Genomic DNA, 23,553 nt, shown 5'->3' on the forward strand with positions numbered 1-23,553 from the left:
GAAAGCATGTAGGAACTCAGCTGAGTGACTAGACGGAAAAGAGGGACGTACTTTAGGGAAGACAAGTTCCATTAGCATCTGTATGTTGCTTACTTTTACTGTGTTAGTAAAAAAAAATCCTTTCCTAGAGTTTTCAAATTCTGAAAGAGATGATTTCCAGGTGACCTCAATTAAGTAATACATGACTTCCCTAGATTTTGTGGTTACTTTATTAATTAACATAACCACTATAATACCCATGAAAGCCACATGTGCCCTAGCCACAGGAAAGTAATTTTTCATAGGGACGAACATACAAAAATTTGCCTGATGATTCCTAAGTATCTTATAAAAATGTTAGATGAACAACTGCTTACATCTTAGCACAAGCAGATACTGTCAAAGTAAACAGTGGAAGACAAGTTCCACTTTATGCTGATAGTCTGTTTAAGGCAGATAAGCAGTTAAGTGGCACTAGTCTATCAGCATGCTTCTAAACTCATTCAGCACAGATTCATCAATTAACACTACGCACCCTGTAAGCACTCAAAAACACATGACTACGCGCTAACAAGCATTTATGTCCACTGCTGACATCCTCGCAGACTATCATGAACTCACTATTCCGCATTAAACCAATCTTGAGCAGTATCAGCTAATACAAAGCTGACCATGACTGTGCAGCTGTCATAGACAGGGCCAGGATCACCCCGCCTGTCATGAAGTAACACTAGGTGAGTTTTCAGCATACCATGCAAAAGCAATCAACCAAAACCTTTTTCTGCAGCAAACCACAGCCTTGTCTTGGTTGCTAGAGAGTCTGGCAAACAGCACCCTTTAAATAGATCAGGACTTGTGACCACACATTACTAAATTCCAATAGTAGAAATATTATGTTTGTTACACGCTTGAATGCATGCTAATATGAAGAGCCTGGTCTGAAGAACTGCATTATGGTAGAAAACAAAATGAAAGAAGAATTGCTGCAAATAACTACAGCTGGTAGCGTGATCTTTTAGACAGCCAGATTTACTCAGCAGATGACCTCAATGGATAGTAGAACAGCTGAGGCCTTTAAAGGATGTAAAATATAATTCCTTAAACTAAATATTTTAATTAACAAAGCAATAGGTAGACTACTAAAATATGCCTGTGCTTCTGCCAAGTACTTTAACAACAATAAATCAAGGAACAGAACAGCACTTCAGGCTGTGGTTTGACAAGTGCATAAGCCAATTTAACTGCTGCCTGTCAACCATCTTGCTCTCCCCTTGCATTTACCTTCATCATTCCATTCCCTCCCTTCATCACCCTTCATAACATCTGCTGTGAAGCAAATTCAAGCTGGCAGAAAGTGGTTTGCTGTTTTGTTTTGTTTTTTAAACCATGGGGCCAGTGGGGGGGAGCTGTCGTCTTTCTGCCAGATTAATGCGCTGAAGTGGTTCTGCAAAGGGTTGGGGCTGGCACAGCAGAAGGATGGGGTCACATGAATGGGAGAAAGGGAAGACATGATCATCACAGACAGCAGTTGGAGTTACTTATGCTGCTGTGAAACCACATTTATTACTAAGTAACACCAAGCAATAATGCAGCACGCTAATAATACATTTCTAATGTTTCTTTAAACCTCACTCTCAATGCTGTTTGCAATGCAGCAGCTCTTCTAAGTGACATGCTCTGAATATCAAATGAGGAGCCTGTTTTTGAACAAGGAACATGAAGAGATCCTTTCTACATGGTGGGCTTCCAGCCTGACCTCTAATGAAACTGGGAAGGGGGGCAGGGGGAAGCTTTGCTCATAATTTTCATGTTACTGTGAAATGCAGCACACAAATGGGAGGTGATTAATTAGATGATAGTGGAGTTAAGACTATTGTGTAGTGAATCTGTAGAGAGGCATGGAGAGGATTAAAGTTATTCGAGTAAACGTCACTTTGCACTCTAATTTTTTAAAAGCTTCTTTGGTTTTAATTAAGCATAATTTTAACAGCAATCAATGTGGATCAAATGCCATATACCGCCATTCCCATTTCCCCAGTCAGTGCAGTTGGATTAAGTGCTACGAATGGCATCTTTCCGAGTTTTTCTTTTTACCTGGTGTGGGTTTGTTGACACAACCTTAACCTGTTATTCTTCGGAGCTCATGTTTGTTGATATTAAAAAAAAAGAAAACAGAAAAAAAGAAAAAAAGGCAAAGCTTCACTTACACACAAACTAGTTTTAGATCTTTAAATACTTTGACTGATCCACCACGTCACTTTTATCCCTCTCAGCCATCAGGTGTGCATGTGAAAAAACTCTTAAGGAATGATACCATTTGTAAAATTAGGACAAAGACAAAAAGTTGTATTGGAACTAATGCCATTCTGATGGCAAAGAACTCCAGAAGTACCTCATAAAACTCAGAGAGCAGACAAAAAAAAATATACATTAGTTTTGGTATAGATACGTTTAAGCTAATACATATAATGAAAAAATAATCAAAGTCGTGCATGCACCATGCTGACTCAAAAGAAATCTAGGGATTATGATTTACAGATCCCTGGAATTATCAGTTTTATGTTCAACAGCAAGCAGAAAAAAAATCATAAAACATATGCCCAACAAATGTTGGGCTAGGATATCCGCAGGAAAGGCACTTGGAACAAGATGGGACATTTATACAACCTCGGTGCACCCACATCTCAAATACTGGGTGAAGTTCTGGTCTCTGAATCTTAAGAAGGACAAACTGGAGTCAGAGAAGGGCAAATAAATTATCTAAAGACTGAGTGCCTGCCTTAGAAAGAGAGACTGAAGAGGCTCTTCAGTTGGAGAGAAGGCTGAAGTAAGATTTGATCAAACCACAAGGGGGGTGAATAAACTAATGTAAAACTTCTGCTTGCCAAATCCTCCAGTACAAGAACTAGGAGACATTTGATGGAACTAGCAAGAGATTAGTTTAAAAGAGATTGGAGTGCTTCTTTACGAAGTTAGTAGTAAACTGCAGGGACTTGCCTTCACAGAATGTTGTAAAAGCAGTGAGCATCAGCAAGTTTGAAAAATTAGACAATTCTTAGATTGCGAGTTCGTAAATGGGCTCTAAAAGCACTAAGCAGCGATACACTCACCATCCCTAATACAAAAACTAAATATGCTGAGAGTGTAAGGGAACAGACTACATGAAGTAGCCAGGTATATGTATTGCCCCTAAAAAGCATCTCTTAATGCCACCGCTGGAGACAGAACCCCAAGTTTCAGAGCCCATTGGTCTGACCCAATACAGCTTTCCTTCTGTCCTTATATTCTTAGCTTCAGTTTTCTAAAGTATCTTCTTTTAAGCTCTTACAGAGCAGGTACACACACACAAAAGGCTACACCCCTGCTTCTGATCTGCTGTGAAAGATACGGCTCAGACCTGAGTAACAGGAGACCTTCAGTATACATTCTAACATATATCCTATGCTAAGCATGAAATTAGCACTATATCTTTAAGCAAAAAGAAGGGTCAGACCCAGGAGGAAATATTTGAATTATTCCAGCCAATGTGACCCCCACAAAGCCACAGATGTTGTTCCACAGCAGGACCAGCTATTTCAGTGAAAATGTAGCCACCTGCTGAGGGACAAAAGAAACAAACATCAGTTCCTCAAACAGTAGAACTGCAGAATAGCTCCAAAGGAGGCAAGGTTAGGCACGTAAGTCGTTCACGTTTTTACTACAGCAAATCTCAAAAGGTAGTAAGAGTTACAACTTGGTGGTACTCAGCAGCCTTAAAAAACTGAGGGTGAAAGCCAGTATCTATAGGGTATTTTCCACCCTCTTCTCTTTTACAGAAAGTAGGTATACGTGAAATTGGAGGCACATTATAACTGAAGTATTTTGAAGCTATGGATAATACACAACACCATATGCAAAGGGAGAAGGTATGCTGGCAGCACTCCGTAGAAATAAATAAATAGAGCTCAACAGAATCCTCACGTGGGTTCAATTGTATAATGTATTCTTCACCCTTACCATTAGCTCCCTCTCCAGTATTTGGTAATTTGTTGTTATTCAAAAGGAAAGAGTACACACGTAATGTATCACTACGTATATTTGTGAAATACATATTAAATTATACATTTATATATGCATTAAAGTATGCATTTTCATTCATAAGGGAATAATAAAGTACAGTTTTGATGAGTAACTATTGCAGATATTTAGGTTATTCCCAATAGTTTGGCAGGATAAATTGAGAGCTAGAAAATTCAGAATGAAGGAGCAATAAAAAAAAGTGTCCACCCCACACTATACATGCAAAATATCTAGTAATTTCACGTTTTAGGTAGTGATACAAGAAGAGAGGTGTGCTTGTAAATGAGGCTTATTCATCATCACACCTTGACATACCTCTGCATTAATACCATCCCCAAGCAGGCCCAAAGCTTGGAGAGAGTCCATACATTTTTTGTTTCTCCTGGATGAACTCTAGAAGGCTGATCTCGGCCACCAACGCATCTGCAGTCTGCACAGCTCTGCTGAAATTCACTCCTGCCTGACTGAGTATCAGTCAAAGAACAACTTGCCCATCTTCACCTCTCGCCCTCTGTTATACTCTGTTGAAGATCTACATCCTCAGCCTCAGCAGCTGAATTCCCACATCTTGTTTAAGAGCCTCCTTTGTTAACTTCATTGGGAAGCATTCACTGATGACACGGGAACCAAAGAAGAGCAGTCTTGGGCGTTTACATACGCCTATGGCAGTGCTAGGCAGCAGCAGATACTATCACCATTTGGAAACATCTGAAGCCTGTGAGTAAGCGGCACAGGGAACACTTGGATGCAGAGGCATGTTATACTTCTGCTTATCTCCAATTCTGCAGAGCTTCCATACATCAGCATCTACAGTCACTACGTTTTCTGGAGACATTATGAACAGCTACAAGTCAGTATTTTAACTGCAGCTCAGAAACAACATTAGCTTTTCGAAAAAGATCTGTATACTGTTTGTGTGATCTAATACAACTAGAAGATGATGCATCATCCATCTTTTCTACAATCTTCTGCAATTCTTCAGTAGTTCAACTAAACGTAAATATGTATTTCTAAAAACACGTCACTTGTTTTGCCTAGCTGCATCAAAATAACTTGCCTAAATAGTTAAGAAAAAGGCTACGTAGCAAATATGGCGGCATACATTCTCCTGCATGCATATCCTCCTGAGAGCAATCCCAGGGAAACAAGTATCACGAATTAAGACTACTCATGTGCTGAAGGTTTTACAGATTACCCATTCATAAACTGGATTTTTAGATTCTGTATATCATCCACAATAGGAAAGGAAAGTTGGTATTTTCAGTCTACAGTCTTGCAAAAAAATCCACTCATCCTCACCATAAAATTTGGCTTTTTCTTTCCTAAGAAACCAGACAAGAAAAACATAGGTGAGGTACGAGGCAGACTGGCACAACTGAGTGCATCTCAGACATTGCGTCATGGCTACTTGGATCAGGATTACTCTCTGCCCTAGGCATCTAAATTAACCTAGCATACTCTAAAGACATCGATTCAAGTAACTGAATGATGTTTCTGAAAAACTGGTTTGCCAATATGACATTTTACTGGATCCATCCAGAATAAATGATATACAAGAAACTGAAATTTCATTAGCCATTTATGTTCTCTCAATACAGATATTTATTGGCTAAGTATGCAGGGAGGGAACAGTGTTAGTCTGTCTCAGTTATAAATTCAGCACCTCTAACCTTTTACTAGTACTTCCCACTCAGCTGGCTGTTTGTAACAATGGGTTCATGCTGGGTGTTCATGCTTGTCGTCTATCACATGATTTTTACCAATTTTGAACGCATGTCATGCATCACGTGGCCAAATGCCTCCTTATAACTGAATTAAGGAATTGAAATGCTACATATCGAGAAAGAGAGAACCAGATCAATGCATGCCTAGAAAGCAGGGAAGGAAGCTCACAGGCACACAAGATTCCGAAAGTTAGAACAAAATGCTCCTCATGTTTTCTAGAGACATGAAGCAGTTTCCTCACGATGGCAATGCCCGGGTCACCATATGCAAAGTAACCAAGACACAACAGAGACCACTCTCTCTTCAGCTGTTAATTTCAGATGCTGCTTGCTTCCTACCGAGTCAATGTCACAACTCCCCTTTACTTCCATGACCAAAGGACCAGGTCCACTGCTTAGTCCGGCGGTGCCCTAACGATCCTTAAACCGCTACCGAACTGAGGTTCCGCATGCTTACACTAGCGACCACGAAGAGCACCTAAAAGGCTATTTTCTTTCCCAAATCAACGAGATTGGATAATGCTCCAAAGCCTCCCAGTACCACCTCCAACCACTGGAAGCGGAGGAGGTCGCAGCACGGCGAACGAGAGCGTGCGGGGCTCAGCGGGATCGCACCCCCGGCACCCCCCCGGCCCCCGCCGCCGTCCCGCCGCCCTCTCCCCAACTTTCCGCCGCGCTCCCCGCTCCGCAACTTCCAGGCGCGGCACCGGGCGGCCGCGGCCACGCCTCGCGGGGCTCGGGCACCTCCCGGCGGTGCGGGCCCTGCTGCGCGGGGCGCTCCGCCGCCCGCCCCGGGGCTCGTCCCGCCGCCTGCCGGAGCCCCGCCGGGCGAGCATCGCCCCCTCGCCGCGGTACCCAAGTTGCCGCCCGGGGAACGGGACGAGGCACCGCCGCGCCGCGCCCCGCCGCCGAAGGGCACGGCAGAGGGCGGCGGGGGGGCCGCACCGGGACACACCGCCCCCTCCCGCCCCGGGCCCCCCGCCTGTGCCGGTGCCGCCGCCGGTCCCCCCGGCGCCAGGCGCAGCGGAGGCGGGCATCCATCCATCCATCCATCCATCCATCCGCCCTCCCCGCGGCCGGAGCTTACCGGCTGCGCTCGCCCGCCTGGCCGCACGCCGCTCCGCTCCGGACTGCGAGTGCCGCTGCCGCCCGCCGCCCCGCCGCCGGCATCCCCGCTCCGCCCGCAGCCGCACCAGCCGCCGCCGCGGCGCCCGGCAGCAGCGCCCGCCCCGGGAGAGCGCAGCCCGAGCGCCGGGGGGACTCGCCCTCTCCGACTGACAAGGGTCGGCGGCCAATCGCCGCCCGCGCAGCGCCGAGGAGGCGGGAGGGTGCGGCGGGCAGGGCCAATGGGAGCCCGCCCCTCCGGCCGCGCCGTTTCCGGGAGGGGGGAGCCGAGGCTGGGCGGGGGGGGTCGTCACGGGTGTGAGTGCGGAGCGTAGCCCGCAGAGCCGGCGCTGTGCGGGACGGGTCCTCCCCTCCTCGGCCCCCCCGGGGCGCGCTGTGTCCCCGGCGGCGGCTGCTGGCCACGGGAACGCGTGCGCCGGGGCCAGTCTCGCCCTTCCCTGGCTGCGGGGCCGGGGCCGGGGATGCCCTGCCCGGGGGAGCTGCGCCTCGCCCTGCCCGTGCGTCCGCAGGGCGCCGAGCCTCGCGGCAGGGCGCTTTGTTCGGGGAAAAAGGAAAAAAAATAACGGGGAGAGGGCTTGTTATTCCCATCGCACCCATTCTTAGTATTATTTTTCCCGGCGGACCCCATCCGGGCCGGAGCCGGGCCCGCCCGCAAGCGTTGGGGCGCAGCTGTCGGCTCGGGCAGCGCGGCCGCTCCCTAACGGCTTGTAACGGCCCCAACGGCCGCCGCGCCCCGCCCCGCCCCGCCCCGCAGCGGGCAGCGCCCCCCCGGACCGTCCCGGTCCTCCCGCAGCCTGCCCGGGTCCCTCGTCGCCCTCACAGCGGGCACGCGGCGCCCGGACGCGGGGCGGCTCTCGGGAAGGGGGGCTCGGGCGGCCGCGTGCCCCCTGCGGTAAGCGCGCTGCCCCCCGCTGCCATCGCTGCAGGGCGATGTATTGAGGTATTGGAGCTGAGGCTCTGCCCCGCTCGCTGCCTCCGAAGTTCGCCCGCACCTTTGTTCCACCCGGTTTAGCCGCAGCAGCGATGGCGCGGGTGGAGCGGGTGCCCCCGGTGCCGGCTTTGCCCGCGGTTCTGCCCGGGTGACAGCGCCGAGCAGGGCGTTGCGGAGAGGTGCCCGCCGGCTGCGTCCCGGAGAGCTCCTGGCTGCAAACGGCTCAGGAAGCGCTGTCCTGGGGCTGGGTAAACTGCCTTCAGGGGTAACAAAGGAACAGCACCTGACACATCTCTGAGGGGACGTGGCGTTGTGACAGGCTTGCAATCGGAGCTGCGGGCTGGAAGAAAGAGAAAAGTGTAAAAGCATGTTAGCAAACATAAAAATGAGCCAAGAAGATGCTGGGGGGGAGAAGAAATCATAAACGTGAACGTGATGTTCCTCCTGGCTGAGGACTCCAAATGCTCACCACTTGCTGGTGCCACCCTCTCACCCAACCCCAACTTGGAACTTGCCCACCAGGGATCAGTAGAAGGGTGAATGTAATGCCAGGACAAGGCTGCAAACTAAGAACCACATATAACAAATTTAACTGCGTTATTTTACTTTTCTTCTGTAATTAATGATTAGAATGTAAAGATTTCAGCATAATAACAAACACTTCCCTCTACTCCAGTCTCTCTAAAAAGCCAGGTGATATTTGAAACAGTTCAATCAAATAGTTGAAAACATTTCAGGACTATGTTTCACTGCTGGGTTCTTTTCGGTATTGTTGGTCTTTACCCACAGTTTCAGCATTTGCTTGTCAAGAAAAGCCCCTGACCCAGTTTCGCAGTTTATCTGCTGGTGTGTTCATAAAACCTGACTCAGAGGTATGAAGGTTCGTCAATTCCTAATGGCTTACCATCATATCTTGTGCATTTCAGATCTGTTTCCAAAATGAAACGACCTCTTTAATTAATCTGTTGATAAGCAAGTGTTTGTTGTGACTTAATGAAGGAATTTATTGTTCATGTTAGTATTGGATACTATTTTGGGGCAGAATTCCTTGCTCAGTTGTACCAGATGCTTGTACCTTCATCTGCGGAGTTTACAACTGCTCCAACTGTTAGGCAACCTGAAAGTCATGCCCTCTCCTTTCATAACAACCTTTTAATGCAAATTTTATTCTGTTGAGACTGATCCACTACAGTAGAAGTTTTCTTTCCCTTCCACTCTTCAACTGTTTTCTCTTGTTTGGTTACAGTGATACATTTGGGTTTGTGTCCAGTGTGAGCAGTGAACACACTCACCTTTGTTTGGAGGAAAACGATGAGAACTGTTTTAAATGCTTATGGGTTTAGATGCTGTATCTGATAGTTCAGGGCTGTCTTTTTTTTTTTCCTTCCTGGCAATTTTTATTTATTTATTTATTTATTTATTTATTAGTTCAGGAGCTACCCCAAGCCATGAGAAAATAAAGTGTCAAAAATAGTATCTTATATGTATCAAAAAGTATGATAATTTTTTATTTTTTTGTTGAAGCAGGAAGTGTTTTTTAATATTTGATGTCAGAGAGACATATTTTTAGCTTGGAAAAAAAACACCATACTTTATTTTACTGCCCAGTTTTACAAACGTTGCGGAACTAAAGCATTTCACACTTACAACTTTATAACTCCTGCAAAGAAAGAGAAAATATGAAAATAATCTCTGCAAGTACAGCTCTTTCACAGCAAGTACGACTTGCTATGAAATAAGCTGAATAAACTTTCATTGTTTGTAATATTTAAAATTTATCTAAAAATGTAAGCAGAAATTCAGAAATCCTGTCATAGCACTATTTTCCTGTTAAAAGAGCAGCTTCTAACATTCAACAGCAGTTTTTCCCAAACACATACACAGCTCAGTGTGTAAGGTAACTAAAACATTGCTTGTCAGGAAAAGCTTGCATTTTACCTACCAGTATTTCAAATGTGTTGGAGATCATTAAATAGAATTTGTTCCAAATAGAAAGCCAGTATGTCATCTAACAGCTAAATACCCTGTTTGTGAGACAAAACTTCTCAGGGGGAGATTTGCTGTTACAGGCTCAAAAGCACCAAATAATTAAAAGTGGGAAAGATGTGAGAATGAGAAAGTGGAACAATGAAAATATAGGGCTGTTCATTAAATTGCTTTACACTACTCTTAATATTTTCTAAAATTTAACAGAGCTCATAATATCTGCTGAACTGTTTTTTGTATCCCAATAAAACTCTTTAGGTTGGCTTAGTCCATAAACCTTTAATTTAGACAACGGGCATATATAAGGAAGGAGAGTCTGATGGTTCTTTCTAAATAAAACAACATACTTGAAAAGTACTAACAGGACATACACAAGTTGAACTACTTTAATTCACAGCACAAACAATGAAAGAAATATACCCATACAGCTCTGTCAACACAAGTCCATTCTGTCCTGGATCAGCAAACCTCCAGGGGTGCAGAGAACGTCAAGAATGACACCTGTTAAATCTTCATTTTAGCTGTAGGACTGCCAGGTAGATACAAGCTGTGGCCTAAGTTCTGGCATTTGGGACTTTGGCAGACACTGGGAACTATGCTGAGATTCAGCTCCAAAAGAAGCAAATAAATAAATAAAGAGGGAGACTTTCTGTATAATCCTTTTATCCTCAGATTTTAGGAGAGGTTATGCTTCTTACAAACAATCTGTATGCTTTGAAAAATTACTCAGTCTTCATCCAGAAATTCTTTGTGGCCCCTGGAGGTTCCCCAGCTAAAGAAGATGGTTAGGGCTTCCCAACATTAAGAAGCTTCCACTTGTTCTGTTTGTGATTCCATGCAGGCATTTTACTTTTTTGTCTCTCTGCTATCTTTTTATACAGAAGATGTTTATTGTTTTTAGAGGGAATCGTTTTACAGAGGGTTGACATTTTGCTTATATAGGTAGCAGTAGGTGGAGTCTTAGTTTTATGTTTTGATCTTATGGTTTTGGCTGGGATAGTGTTAATTTCCTCTGTAGAGGCTCACACAGTGCTGTGTTTTGGATTTTTGATGAAAATAGCACTGGTAACACACCGATGTTTAGCTGTTGCAGAGCAGTGCTCACACAGAGCTAAGGACTCTCAGCTGCTCGTGCTGCCCTGCCAGCGAGGGGGCTGGGGGTGCACCAGGAGCTGGGAGGGGACACAGCCAGGACAGGTGGCCCAGACTGGCCAAAGGGACATCCCACACCCTGTGGCATCATGCTCAGCAATAACAGCTGGGGTAAGGAAGGAGGAAGGGGGGACATTGGGAGTGATGGCGTTTGTCTCCCCAAGAAGCTGCTACGCGTGTTGGGCCCTGCAGTCCTGGGAACGGCTGAACACCTGCCTGTCGATGGGAAGCAGTGAATGGATTCCCTGTTTTGTTTTGCTTGCTTGCACAGCTTTTTCTTTATCTGGTCAACTGTCTTTACCTCACCCCATGAGTTCCCACACTTCTACCTTTCTGATTCTTGCCCCCATCCCGCTTGGGGCGAGTGAGTGGCTGGGTGGTGCTCAGCTGCCTCCCAGGGCTAACCTGCAGCAGTATTAACTGTGTAGCAACTGGAGACATACTAAACATCCAACCTTCAGACTTTCCATGCTTCATCTAGTCTCTTCTCCACTGAGTCATGCCTTCTTTGTCTCTTAATGGCCCTCTGCCCTTTTTTTTTTGGATGAAGCCCCTACCAATAGAAATACATAAACTGCATTGTTACCTGCTACTGGTTTCTTTCTATGTGCGTCACATTGCTGATTGCTAGGACATAACTGTAGAAACACTGAATAGTTAAGTCTATCCCAGACCAACTTTCAAAGAGGAATAACTGCTGTATTGGTGTGAGGTCCAGGGGGAGTACCAGAAAACAGAAAACCTCTTCCCAGAGGGTGCTAGGCTAAAAAAACCATCAGCTTACAAAATGCTGTGGACATCCCCTGCCATGGTGGGTTGACCTTGGCCAGCCGGCAGACCCCACCCAGTCGCTCCCTCATGCCCTCCTCAGCAGAACAGGGGAAGAAAAACAGATGGACAAGCTCTCAAGTGCGTTGAGATACAGACAGTTTAATGAGAAAAGCAAAGCTGCGCGTGGAAGCAAAGCAAATAGGGGGAATTTATTCACTACTTCCAATCAGCAGGCCAATTCCTGAGAGGCAGGGCCTCAGTAGGTGTAGTGGTTGATCCAGAAGATAAACGCTGTAACCACAACTGTCCCCCCGCCTCCTCCTTTCCCCCAGCTTCTACTCCTGAGCACCACTTTGTGGGGTGTGAAATAGTCCTTTGGTCAGTTCCCTCCAGTCTCCTGCCCACCTGCAGTCAGGGAGGGGAGGGCTGGAGATCCAGCCCCGGTGCTGTGGGAGCACCGCTCCACGATGGCCAGAAGGCTGGTGGTGTGCTCTCACCAGCCCTTGAGCCTCAGAGGCAAAGCACAGCACTGTGTGGGCTGCCAGGATAACTCCACCGCAGCTTAGTTGGCTTCATGGTGATTCACACAGCAGGAAATACCTTCTTTTTCTTTTGAGGAGTGACAGATCAGTCCTCTGCTTAAGCCTGGTTAGGCTGATAGTATTATTCATGGGTTGGCACCTTATTACAACTGAAATTAAAAATTATCTCTTACTTTGTCTGGCCTTGCTGTGTCCTGTCCTCTGAGTATTGGCAGGCAGTGTTAAAAGGGAAGCTCTGTCATAAGTGAGCCCTTCTAAAAGGCATGGTGTAAGAGCAGATCTTTGACATCAAACTGTAAGGCAGCCTTCTAGAGATGAACATTATTTTCCTCCTCCCTTTTGGTAGCAGTTGAATATTTGGCTGATATATAGATGGAACGCTGCCTGTACATATCTGTGGGAGGAATGTTTGATTATTTATTTTAAAATGCATTATAATTTGGCAGTGTTATTCAGCCCCAGTTGGTAACCCGTTTGTTAATATTATGTCGATTTATGTTGTGAGATACCAGTCACAGCTCTGTGCTAGGTGCAATATAGAAAAGTAAGGAAACTAGGTCCTTTACCCAAGGATTTTGCTCACATGATCTCTGACAGAAGTGCATTGTGATCTGATTTCACACTGCCTGAAGAAATTTTGTTTTATTCTTTTAAGATTTATCTACCATGTATTAAGTTATCTGAAGAGAGCTAATCTCCCTGTAAACAAAGCAAGGCAACTTCTGTGTGCTTGGTGAGTCCTTCAAGATGTTTGTTTATCATAAGTGATCAGTTGCAAGCACAGCTTCCATTTATATAGTGTCCTTCATAGCAATGTTATTATGAAGATCATAATGAATATACTTAGAAGCATTTTAAGACTCCATAAATACATAAATACATATGTATTTGTGATTGCCTTGAACAGTAGTATAAGATAGTCTTTTTGTATTAATGAAGGGATTTATCAGGGAGTGTGCTTTCATATACAAGCAATTCTTCTTTGCATGAATGACCAGGACATAGATAAAAAACAAAGATAAAAATCCTTAAACTGACACGGCCAGTGTTCATTCTATTAGAGATTTGATTGTCTCCCACCCCATAATTTATTTTGTGGTGGATTATCTGTTTTGACAAACATTTACATAATTACCTAAGAAATTCATCATAAAACAAAACAAAAACAAACAAAAAAACAACAGCTAGACTAACCAAGAGAGAATAGCCTTCACAGCATAGTCGGCGGCTGAATCCAGCTTGAAAAAATCAGTGTGGTTCTGTTTAATCATGATTAAAGTTTTTACTGATTTCATAATTTTGTATTTCTTTTTAAGGATCTTTCAAAATTACCTGGCACTTGCTATGCATAAACCAGAGGTCTTGGTTCTGTGTCATTTGATGAAGATATCATCTGATTTGCTTACCAGCAAGGGTAGAGGGATGAGACTTGACATTAAATTCCACTTGCTCAAAGAATACATCTATCAGAAGTCAGAATTCCTGTCACAAGGGACAAGCACTGCAAAGGTTGGAATTGTCATCACTGTAACTATTTTATGACTGACACACAGGCCTGGTTCTGTCACCCCCTTTTACATTGAAGAACATCTTAAGAAAAATTAAAATATTTTTTTTTGTAGTGGCATCCATGTAGACAAGGATGTCTGCTTGGGAAGGTGCTGAGGACATTGTTGCCAAAATTTATTCAAAGTAAAGATAGAATAACTATATTAGGAATATTTGACCACTTGCTTTTGCTTATCATCTGTAAGAAAAATTTCCCCATAGTCTCAGCCCTCCAAAGAGATGAGCTGCAAGTGGAGTAATGATAAAAGAGAAAAAATGGAATATATGGATAGAAAGAGTGAGGGGAAAAACAACGAAGCCATCAAATTCAGAAATTCAGCGGTACTGAGATTGCTATCTCTATATATACACAACTGGTGTTAAAGTAATTTGCTGATTGCTTGTGGTTCTACTTATGTATACATGAGCATCTATCTATTTATATGCATACATACATATGATATTCATATATTGCGTTGGAAGAGCATTAAGTTTGAAAGTCAGAAAGCCTGAAGTCAAGCTGTCTGATACAGTCTTTAATTTTGTGATTGCATGGATCTTAGGACTTATTCATAGCGTAGAAGGGATGAATCCTGCTACTTGCACAATTCTTCAATATTTTGTTTTATTGAACTATTAAAAATATGGCCTCAGGTCTTATTGATTACAGGCTCCTATTAGTCTTCCAGCTGCTGCAGCAATTCAGAAGGAAGTCCTAATAAAAACATTCTCCTGGCTACATATCACCAAACCATGATCTGTACCATAAAAAAATAATGTGAGATGGTGAAATTGAAAACTAGATTGCAAATATAGTCAAAATAGAACCATATAGAAACTAAGGTACTAGATTGATCTAAGTTTATTCAGCTGAAAGATACTTTTTAGCACAGGCAAACTGCTATACTCTTACCAGATTTTCTCCCCAGACATGGAGGAAGCCTTTTTGGTAAAGCTTTAAAAAGAAATCAGCCTGTCTCTCATTTCCTATGTGTAGAAAGCTTCAACCCAAATAGATAATATCAAAGCTCTAAGTGACTGAAAACAACAATTTTAATTGGAAAGTATACAAAACTCTTACTAGAATGGTATTGCCTTTTGCTACAATTAAGACATGACTGCGTGAGAGAGAATAGAACCTAGATTTTAGCATTTTGGTTTAGCAGGATAATATTGCTGGAGTGTGTCATTTACAGAAGTCACCCCAGACAACTATTAGTGTGATATTTTTGCCCTACCAAAGCATTTCATGGGTGCTAAAGAAAAACCATTCCAGAATATTATTGAAAATTCTAGTATTTTGTGACCTTTCAAGACCTGAGTCACATTTTAAATCTATTGTGAGGAATTACTCCTAATTTTATAACACTTAAAAATCTAGCAGTCTATAAAGCATTAGATTTTGGTTCTGAACTTTTAAAGTTTTCAGAAATTTCAGGTGGATCCAGATTTTGAATTTCCAGCATTCAACCACTGTAACAGTATTTGGCACATACGTATGAGTGTCTTCAGCAAATATATTAAAATAACATCAAATTTTTGAAATCAAGCACTCAGAGACTATCAAATGTGAAAATTTAGGTTGTCCATTTGATCTTATTTCATTTCCCTGTAAACTGTGATTCATTTAAAAAAATTATTGTCACATAATAATGAATCAGTAATATAGTAAATATTACTAAATATAGTAACCCAAGCACTAATAAAAGTGAAACAAACACAGTTAAGGTACAGGAGGTGCAGAATTTCAGCCATTATCCACTTTCCTAGTGTAGCCAAGTCTTTATTTGAAAAAAGCACTTAGAACAAGTTCTCAGTGAACGGTAGTTTGTATTTATGAAAGAGGAGCATACTAATTCACCTCTGTTGCTGAGTGAAGGTTTCTTCTGTTCAGATACAGGTTATCAGTTCAGAAAGCCTTTTCATTCCAGTTCTCTGCAGAGGGTACTGTAGAAGTGCAAGACTCTCTCTTAGTCAGTGGCAACAAAGAAATTCCCCATGGTTCTTCTGCCCTTCTGTTTTTGAGTTTCTGGATGTAACAAGCTCCAGACTGACACTGGTTAGTGTCTTAAAAGGGACAATGTGAGTACCTGAACTTCAGCTGCAAACAAATGCATACAAGGATCCATGTTACGGAATGTCCTCTGAAGATACAGTAATGGGTTGATGAGACTGAACATCCCCAACAAAACAGCTGTTCCTTAGTATGATAAAAGTTTACTAGACAGACATGTTATCAAAGCAAATTTTCTCTAAGAAGGTGAAAAACAAAAAATAGCTGAGCTTAGCCTTTACAGTGGTTATTACAGAAATTAATAGCTTTTGATCAAGGTGGCCATATGCACTTAAGTCAATTGCTTTGATTTACATAATATTTATCTTTGGTATTTTGGAGATGGTGTTGATTATGTCCCTTACTTTGGATAACCATTGTGCAGAACTTGAGAATGACAGTATAAAGAAATGTATGTCTCTTTTCAGTTCTAGGACTGGTGGAGTGCTGGTAAATACAGATGGCTCCTTTCACCATCCCTCTACAACACTTGACCATAATAATCTACTTTGTCAAATGGAAATAGCCAGAGCACAGAAACATAATGCTCTGTTTTGCTATGTCATCTCTGTCTCTTGGAGTTGTTGATGAAATTTGTGTCTGGATAAAGAAAATGTTTTGCTTCTTGGACTGCTGCAGGAATGTTGAAATATCATCACAAAATGTAAGTGTCTGGAGACCTAATTGCATCCTCACCATACTTGTTGGAAGCCATTTTGCAGAATTTTATAGAGCTTTTTCCTTACACAGGTTTTCACAAATAAAGTAAATTATTCTTATTAATTTTTAATCTGATTTTGCTGTCTTGCCACTGTCTATAGTGTGCATATACCTTCTTTAACAACAAAACCAACAAAAAATACTAAGATATTGGAGCACTCTGTATTATGTTACTTTACAGTATTTTCAAATATAGGTTGCCATACATTATTTGCCAGATGTTCATATCATGGTGTCTCCAAGAGCATATGAGGGTATTCTTGATTGTTGTCGTTTATATATATATACACACATATATATACATACATAAGTATACACACACACACTTACACACTTTTTTTTTTTTTTTTTTTTTAGGAAAAGATTTAGGTTTCATATTCTGGCCCAAAAAGCTGGATCCGTGCTGCTTCTGCTTTATGGCATACTGGATAGCTTTATGGATAGCTTTATGGATAGCTGCCAGAGCTTGTGAAAGCTACTTTTCATTACCTTCTTTCCAGGCACATAAAAGCCACTGCCAACTTCGGCAAAATAGTTTTCTCAAAGCCACCAAGACTGAATCTGCAGCCTTCAATGCAAGAGTACCATCCCAGCAAATTAGAACAACAGCTTACAGGGGGCAATAAAGGATAAAAGATTCCAAACAGTGTATGAGAATTTGAACATGCTGTTTCCACACTTAACATTGCTTTCTGAAAAACTGTACAAAACTTCTTAATATTGGATATGCAAAAAAATATTTTTCTCTGTCCAGCTTTACATACTGAATATGCAGCCTTCTGTCTATTCATTTTTATCTAATATCATGTAGATCTTTTAACTGTGATCACAGAAAGAAATTGGAAGCATACTCTTAAGTTGTAAGAGAGACTGTTTCTTAGGATAGTTATTTCTTTTGTTATATGTGCAACTTTATTACAACTAAGGACATAATCTAATTTACCAAACCATACATTGAACCACTTTCTAGGCAGTTTCCATTCCCTCTTGGTACAGTCACACCTCCATTCACCCATAACTTTTTAACTATTTCATCACCTTTTTGTACTGAACACTCATCTTCTTTTTTGTTAAGGGGTGACTTTCTTTATCATGAAATAAATTATTTGGTCAATTTTTCTGCAATAAGGGTGACTGGAAAAACGGCTTTATTTTCAGTTTGGAATATGCAGTTTCTGTGGGGCAGGAATGGTTCATTCATAGGTAGCTATTGTGACAGAACATTATTTCCTGTTAGCATCTGTCATGTGCATCCTTATGTCAGTCTAAAAGTGATTTTAGATGGCTACTGATAGTGATGGTTATAGTGTAAAGAGCCAAGAAGTATAGGGTGTTTGAAATTAGCTGTCATCACGTAGATATCCCGTGGAGGTTTTTCTAGGAGAATCTTTTTTTTTATTTAAACAGATTATGAGATTTTGAAAATCACCTGCTGCAAATGCGTAGTAGATTTTTCATGTCTGTTCTTAATAAAATTGTAATGTACCCAGTTAATAAAAAACATATTCATAACCCATATTCTCTCTTACTGTCTCTCTCCCACACCCTACCCTAAGAGAGGGAAGAGGAAGAAGGTATAGCAAATAGGTCGATGGAGAGTTAAGTCTTTGAATTTTTCACCTGTCTCCCTGAAAGAGTACACAGCTGCCTTATTTTTTGTTTGAGGATTATACTGAAAAATCAGGTCTTTTTTGGTTAAATTGTCATTTAATGTGTTAGAAAGCCACAAAGCAAGGTCACTCTGATTATTTTCGCAATCTCATTTTAACACAGTCCCTCTCTTTAAAACATTTAAAAATGCTTTTCATGTCAAAATCATCAAATGTAACCCACATACAGGGTGAAATGCTGCTTGTGAAAGTCAGTAAAGTTCACCCAAAGGATTTAACTTAGATGCCTCTTAATGGATGTGCTAAATCATGAAAGAAGACGAAGGTTTTAATCTCTTTCTGACTTGATGTTTTCCTGTTTGTTGTGAGTGTACTGAGGGTAGTTAATGTTTTTGCAATTATACCTAACAGTTGGAGGTGTACTTGACTGAAGTGACCCAAATCTTATATAAGTAATTCTGATAATTATCCTGCACTTTTAAAATAAGGCCTAAACTATAATTATTTGTGGGAGGGATATTGCAAGAAATGTTCTGTGTTAGAATAACACAGATTCTTAGTGTGGCTTTAATGTCCAAGTTGAGCACTGTGTCTTTAAGATACTAGTGAAGGTGTGCCTATTAATATGCATGAAGGAGATAAATACTTAAGAATACTTAAGAGAAGACAGACACAGTAAGTATACCTTTTACACTAATCAAGCGTTTGCTTTCAGCAAGTTCTTTACCTAGTAGTCTTTCAGCAGTGTAGTAAAAGTGTTATTTAGGTCCCTCTATAGCTTTGAGGGTGCCCCTGACTCTATGAAGTCTTCAAAAGGATTAGTTGATATGCTGCATCTATAAAAACAATTTCAATAGCTCAGAGTAAGTCTTGGTGCCAATAATGTTAATGAAACTGCAAAGGGACTGCAAATTTAGAAGTCCTATAAAGTCCAGTGCTGGTCCAGCAATGCAGAAGCTCCTTAACAAGACATTAAATCAGGCTCTTTAATCTCTCTAATTGGTGCTTTTGAGTACAGAAGAATACATGAACCCTGCTGTGTTCTAAAAGCAGTAGGATGTCTTCACTAGCTGGTAAGACCTAGTGAATGCCTAGACTTCTCAGACTACCAGCCTCCTCTACTAAATAATGATGCAGTGACGTTACGTTTCACTGCTGCTTGTCAGTGCTGGTTTGCTATTAAACAGCGCTTGGCTACACCTGTCCTGGATCAGCCCTGCCTTCCATGGCTGTAAGGTCCCATTCCTAGGCACTGTTAAATATATACCATCTATGAAATGAGGGATGAAACCCAGGACTCATCAGAAAATGAGGGCTTCACTACCAGGATTCCTCTCAAGAACCATCAAGCATCTCCTCACAGAGTCAGGTGGGGACTTTTACAAACTGACGGCTGGTTACTTAAACTCAGATACTACAACTTAGCCTAGAGGTTAACTTCAAGATCTTTAAACTTAGAGTGATGACAATATCACAAAATGTACAGCTCTGATGCATGCTATTTCTTTCAAAACCATAAAAGATCAGCTCCTTGGCTACAGTAAATCTGTATGGTTTCCCTAAAATGCATGAGGCATTTTGGCAGCCAAGTTGCTATTCATTTAGCATTATTTTTAAACAAAATCTGTACAGCTCCTGCTTTCTAACTACAACTTTTATCCCAATCTCACTTTCAGCTGCTATATGCATTCTCTTCAGAGTGTGACTTCTGTAGTGATAATGTATGTGTACATTCAGAAAACTCAGGGATATTACCATCTCCCATCTCTCTCACCTTCTGTGGAAAAGGGAGCAAGACAAACACATGTGAGTGAGTTCCAACCTTATCTTGTCTGTGATTACTCCTGCTTTAATTTCTGAGCATTTTTTTGTTGCCTTAACAGGAATTTTTTGTTGATGTTATTTTTAGTTGTGTTAGTAACTCAAAGAACAAAAGTCGGTTATATTTTAAAAATCCCCCCCCCCCCTTTTTTAAAGTAGTTTATCTTGGTCAAGGTAAATTGTGAACGAAAGAGAGAGAGATATCAAACAAAATCTTACCAAAACAATTTTAAAATGTCTGGATGTCTTCTCGGGTGTTTGTTCAGAATTTTCTCAAAAAACTTCTAATGACTGCAGCAAGTGATTTTTACTAGAGTTAGCATGAAAACAAAGTAAGGTAAGTGGGAAGCCAGTAAGATTTCTGTACTTAAATGGGTTTGGATGAGGATTTACCTTGTTCTGTTGCTCATTCGTTGTCAGCAGGTTCACATCGCAATAGCCTGTAGGCTGATGCTGTTTTACAAAGTTAACAGATAGAGTGGTGTCTGAGTGCCTTCTGTGAAGACTAATTATACTTCTGGAAACATTCATTTTAAGGGGTCTTGTCTATATTTCTGCATTTCATGGGAATACTTCACAGAAGTAAAGCAAGATGCATAAAGAGGAGGCTTCACACTCCTGAAGTATTCTCATGAAATACTGTATATAGTTTCTCTCTCTGTGTATGTGTATACTTCATAGATATTTCTATACAGGTATAGAAGAGTCACATTCTGACACAGAGCTTAGGTTAAAATAATTATCACATGAGGAATTTCACAAATGTTAAGGAAAACCACCTGTGTATGTTCATATATAAAAACCCTTCACGAAATATTTATTTTAAAAGTGATTTTTTATTATGTATTGTCAACAGTTAAATCATATGTTACTGTTTAATACAAGCTAGAATAGTATAAGGAGAGCAAATACTAATCCATAAACCATTTAAGGAAAAAAAGAGCTAAATCTGCTTAAGTTTGTACAGAATTAAATATGAAAATTGAGAACTGCTTCAGTAAAAATGACTAAGGATTAGTTACTGAAACAATTACAAACCTTCATTGTGCAGTGATCCCAAACCCTGTTCCAATTCTGCCTATGATGTTTGTTTTTATCCTATTTGCTTTAAAATTTACATACTTTTTTTTTTTTCCCTGTCATCCAATATAATGCCATAGCAACTCTAGGAATATAGGAAAACAGTACTATTTGCCAAAAAGCAGAGTCTGTTTCAAACTAAGTACTGCATGATATTACAAAAAAAAAAAATCTTGTAGTATAAGTTAACACAATGAATGTGCTTAATACATCATGGAGCAACAGCTCAGTTACAATAATAATAATACATACAAAAAATAGTTAAGGATATATTTTTCCTTATTTTGTGCACACCAGGTGCTTCACCTGTTAACATCTTTGTAAATGATAAAGAGTAAAACTGATCTATTATCTTTCTGAAAAACTGTCATATAGTAAAATATTTCTTGCAATGTTCAGGAACATAGCAATATGTGTTGTTTTAATCAGTGACTGAAAAAAATCCTCTTTTTTGCCTCTTCATTTCCTTAAATATAAACTAAGTAAATAAAGTCTGAACAATTAACGATATATAATACACATTTTCATATAAAATCTCTGGATATTAAATTCTTCAAGAAGTATTGCAAAATAAGTGAAGAATTTTCAATTTACCACATACTTGATAATGAGTGATAGACCTAGCTGATTGCTTAGCAGTTTTGTTAATTTTTATGATAGAATTTATTTCTTTTAATTTGGTGTTCTACAGTGAGCTGCTAGGACTTGACTTTCTCTCTTGGGACGCTGGAAAAACTGTACATCTCGAGCTCAGTAAATCTCAACTTATGCTTCTGTCATTCCTGGGCACTCAGGACTCTTTTATCTTCCTGACAGGCATTAATATCATTCAGTTCCCTATCACAATTCCCGTCTTCTTTTGAATATGGGCTGGAGGTGCTTTTAGTTACATCTGTGGATTCTATTAGACCAAAGTCTAAAATGAGGTAGTCTTTAAGAAAAGATGTTTTCACAGTGTCAGATAAAATAGTATTTACAGTTTTGTCATTTCTTGATTCTTCCCCAATACACACCAAGTCACTGTCAACAGAGAGTGTTGTATTCATTGCCTCCTTTAGAACTAATATGCTATTAGTACAAGGCTTCTGACAAGTGGTATCTTTATTAAATTGAGCAAGACTATTAGAGGTAACAGCATCTTTATCTTCTGAATTCTGTTCATCCAGTGAAACAGTTACAATATTGCTAGAATAGCTCTCAAAAGATTCACCTATCTCAAATATTTCTTCATTTCCAGACTGATTTTGCAGTTTTTCAAAGGCATGCTGCGATGCAGTGCAAATTCCATGGCTTAGTTCTGTCACTGGGTTAGATGGAGCTGACAGAATTGTTTCCTGCCTACAAATGTTTGGATGTGAAAACGTGGTGTAATTGTTATTGTTGTTGTTATTGAAGTTGAACTCTTTATGATTCTTTTGGACTGCTTCTTCGTCAATGTTAGTAACCTGTACAACTCCGAAATCATCAGTTTCATTATTTTTCTTCTCTTGCTCCTTCTCAGCACTATACCCAACCACATTATCACCCTCATTATTTTCCTTTCCACTTTCCTCCCTAATCTGTGATCTTCCTGTTTTATCCAGTTTACCTTGCACATTCTCAGTTTCATCAAATTTTCCCTTACTGCCCTTATTTTTACAGGTACCCTTAGCTTCTTTTTCAGACAGGGAGCTAAAGCCTGAGTGTTGATTTTGTTGTGCATTTGTAGTGTCATTCTCCTTTTGCTCTCTCAGAGCGTTTCCTTTCTGCAGATTCTTTTTATTGCCCAGAGGTTTATTGGCATGTAAGCTAGAGCTTTCTTGCACAAAGCCTTCTGGGGGCCACTTTGGCTTATTTACTTTAGCTACTTCTTCAATAGAAAATGTTTTCTTAGGTGCTGCATCATCTGTTGGAGGAGGCCACGTCATCTTTAATTTACCTCTTTCTGTGGATTTTATTATCGAATTGTTATCCAAAATATCAGGATGGGTACCTTCAGTACCCGAGTACAAGTCTTGATCAATTTCTGTAATTAGTTTAGGATCAACAGGTGTACGATGAATGCGATTTATTTCTTCAGCGTGAATATTACCAGCTGAGCTACATTGATCTTTAGAATTCCATAACTCTTTATGTTGCTTGTGTCCAAAACCTTCATCGTAATTTCCTTTGGATTTGAAAAGTTGCTTAAAATGAGGTTTACAATATATTTGTCCATGGAGAGATGCATAATTTCCCAAGCTGCCAAATGGAAGAAAATTTGTTTTACACTTTCATATAGCCTACATCTGCCACGAAGTTTACACTTTACTTGGTAATTCAAGTACCCCTACATGACAGTAAATATAAAGGAAGGAAGAGCAAAAAGAGAGCAAATTCAATGGATCAGCCAATTCTGATGCCCAAAAGCTAGTGTCTAAATCCTTCAATTGCCAATTCCCATAAAATTTCTAAGTTAAACTGTTGGAAGGAG

At 41.0% G+C, this 23,553-nt stretch overlaps 2 protein-coding genes across 27 annotated transcripts in view; both read right to left on the reverse strand.

The window, feature by feature from the left end:
• B3GALT1 (beta-1,3-galactosyltransferase 1) overlaps positions 1-7,032 on the reverse strand; it is a 199,990-nt gene extending 192,958 nt beyond the window's left edge. For 25 of the 26 annotated variants that reach the window (XR_007708478.1, XR_004781814.2, XR_004781807.2 and 22 more), the window contains exon 1: positions 6,850-7,032. The gene's annotated coding sequence lies outside the window, so the exon portion shown is untranslated. The remainder of the gene's footprint in view (positions 1-6,849) is intronic. The other variant, XR_007708477.1, reaches the window with a different exon arrangement.
• Positions 7,033-21,745: 14,713 nt separating this feature from the next.
• XIRP2 (xin actin binding repeat containing 2) overlaps positions 21,746-23,553 on the reverse strand; it is a 58,370-nt gene continuing 56,562 nt past the window's right edge. Inside the window, 2 exon segments of the mRNA XM_050711659.1 lie at positions 21,746-21,844; positions 22,079-23,321. Of these exon segments, the coding sequence (XP_050567616.1) occupies positions 21,746-21,844; positions 22,079-23,321 (1,342 nt within the window).

The sequence above is a fragment of the Cygnus atratus genome, chromosome 6, assembly GCF_013377495.2.
Source record: "Cygnus atratus isolate AKBS03 ecotype Queensland, Australia chromosome 6, CAtr_DNAZoo_HiC_assembly, whole genome shotgun sequence".
In the NCBI taxonomy this organism is placed as follows: Eukaryota; Metazoa; Chordata; class Aves; order Anseriformes; family Anatidae; genus Cygnus; species Cygnus atratus.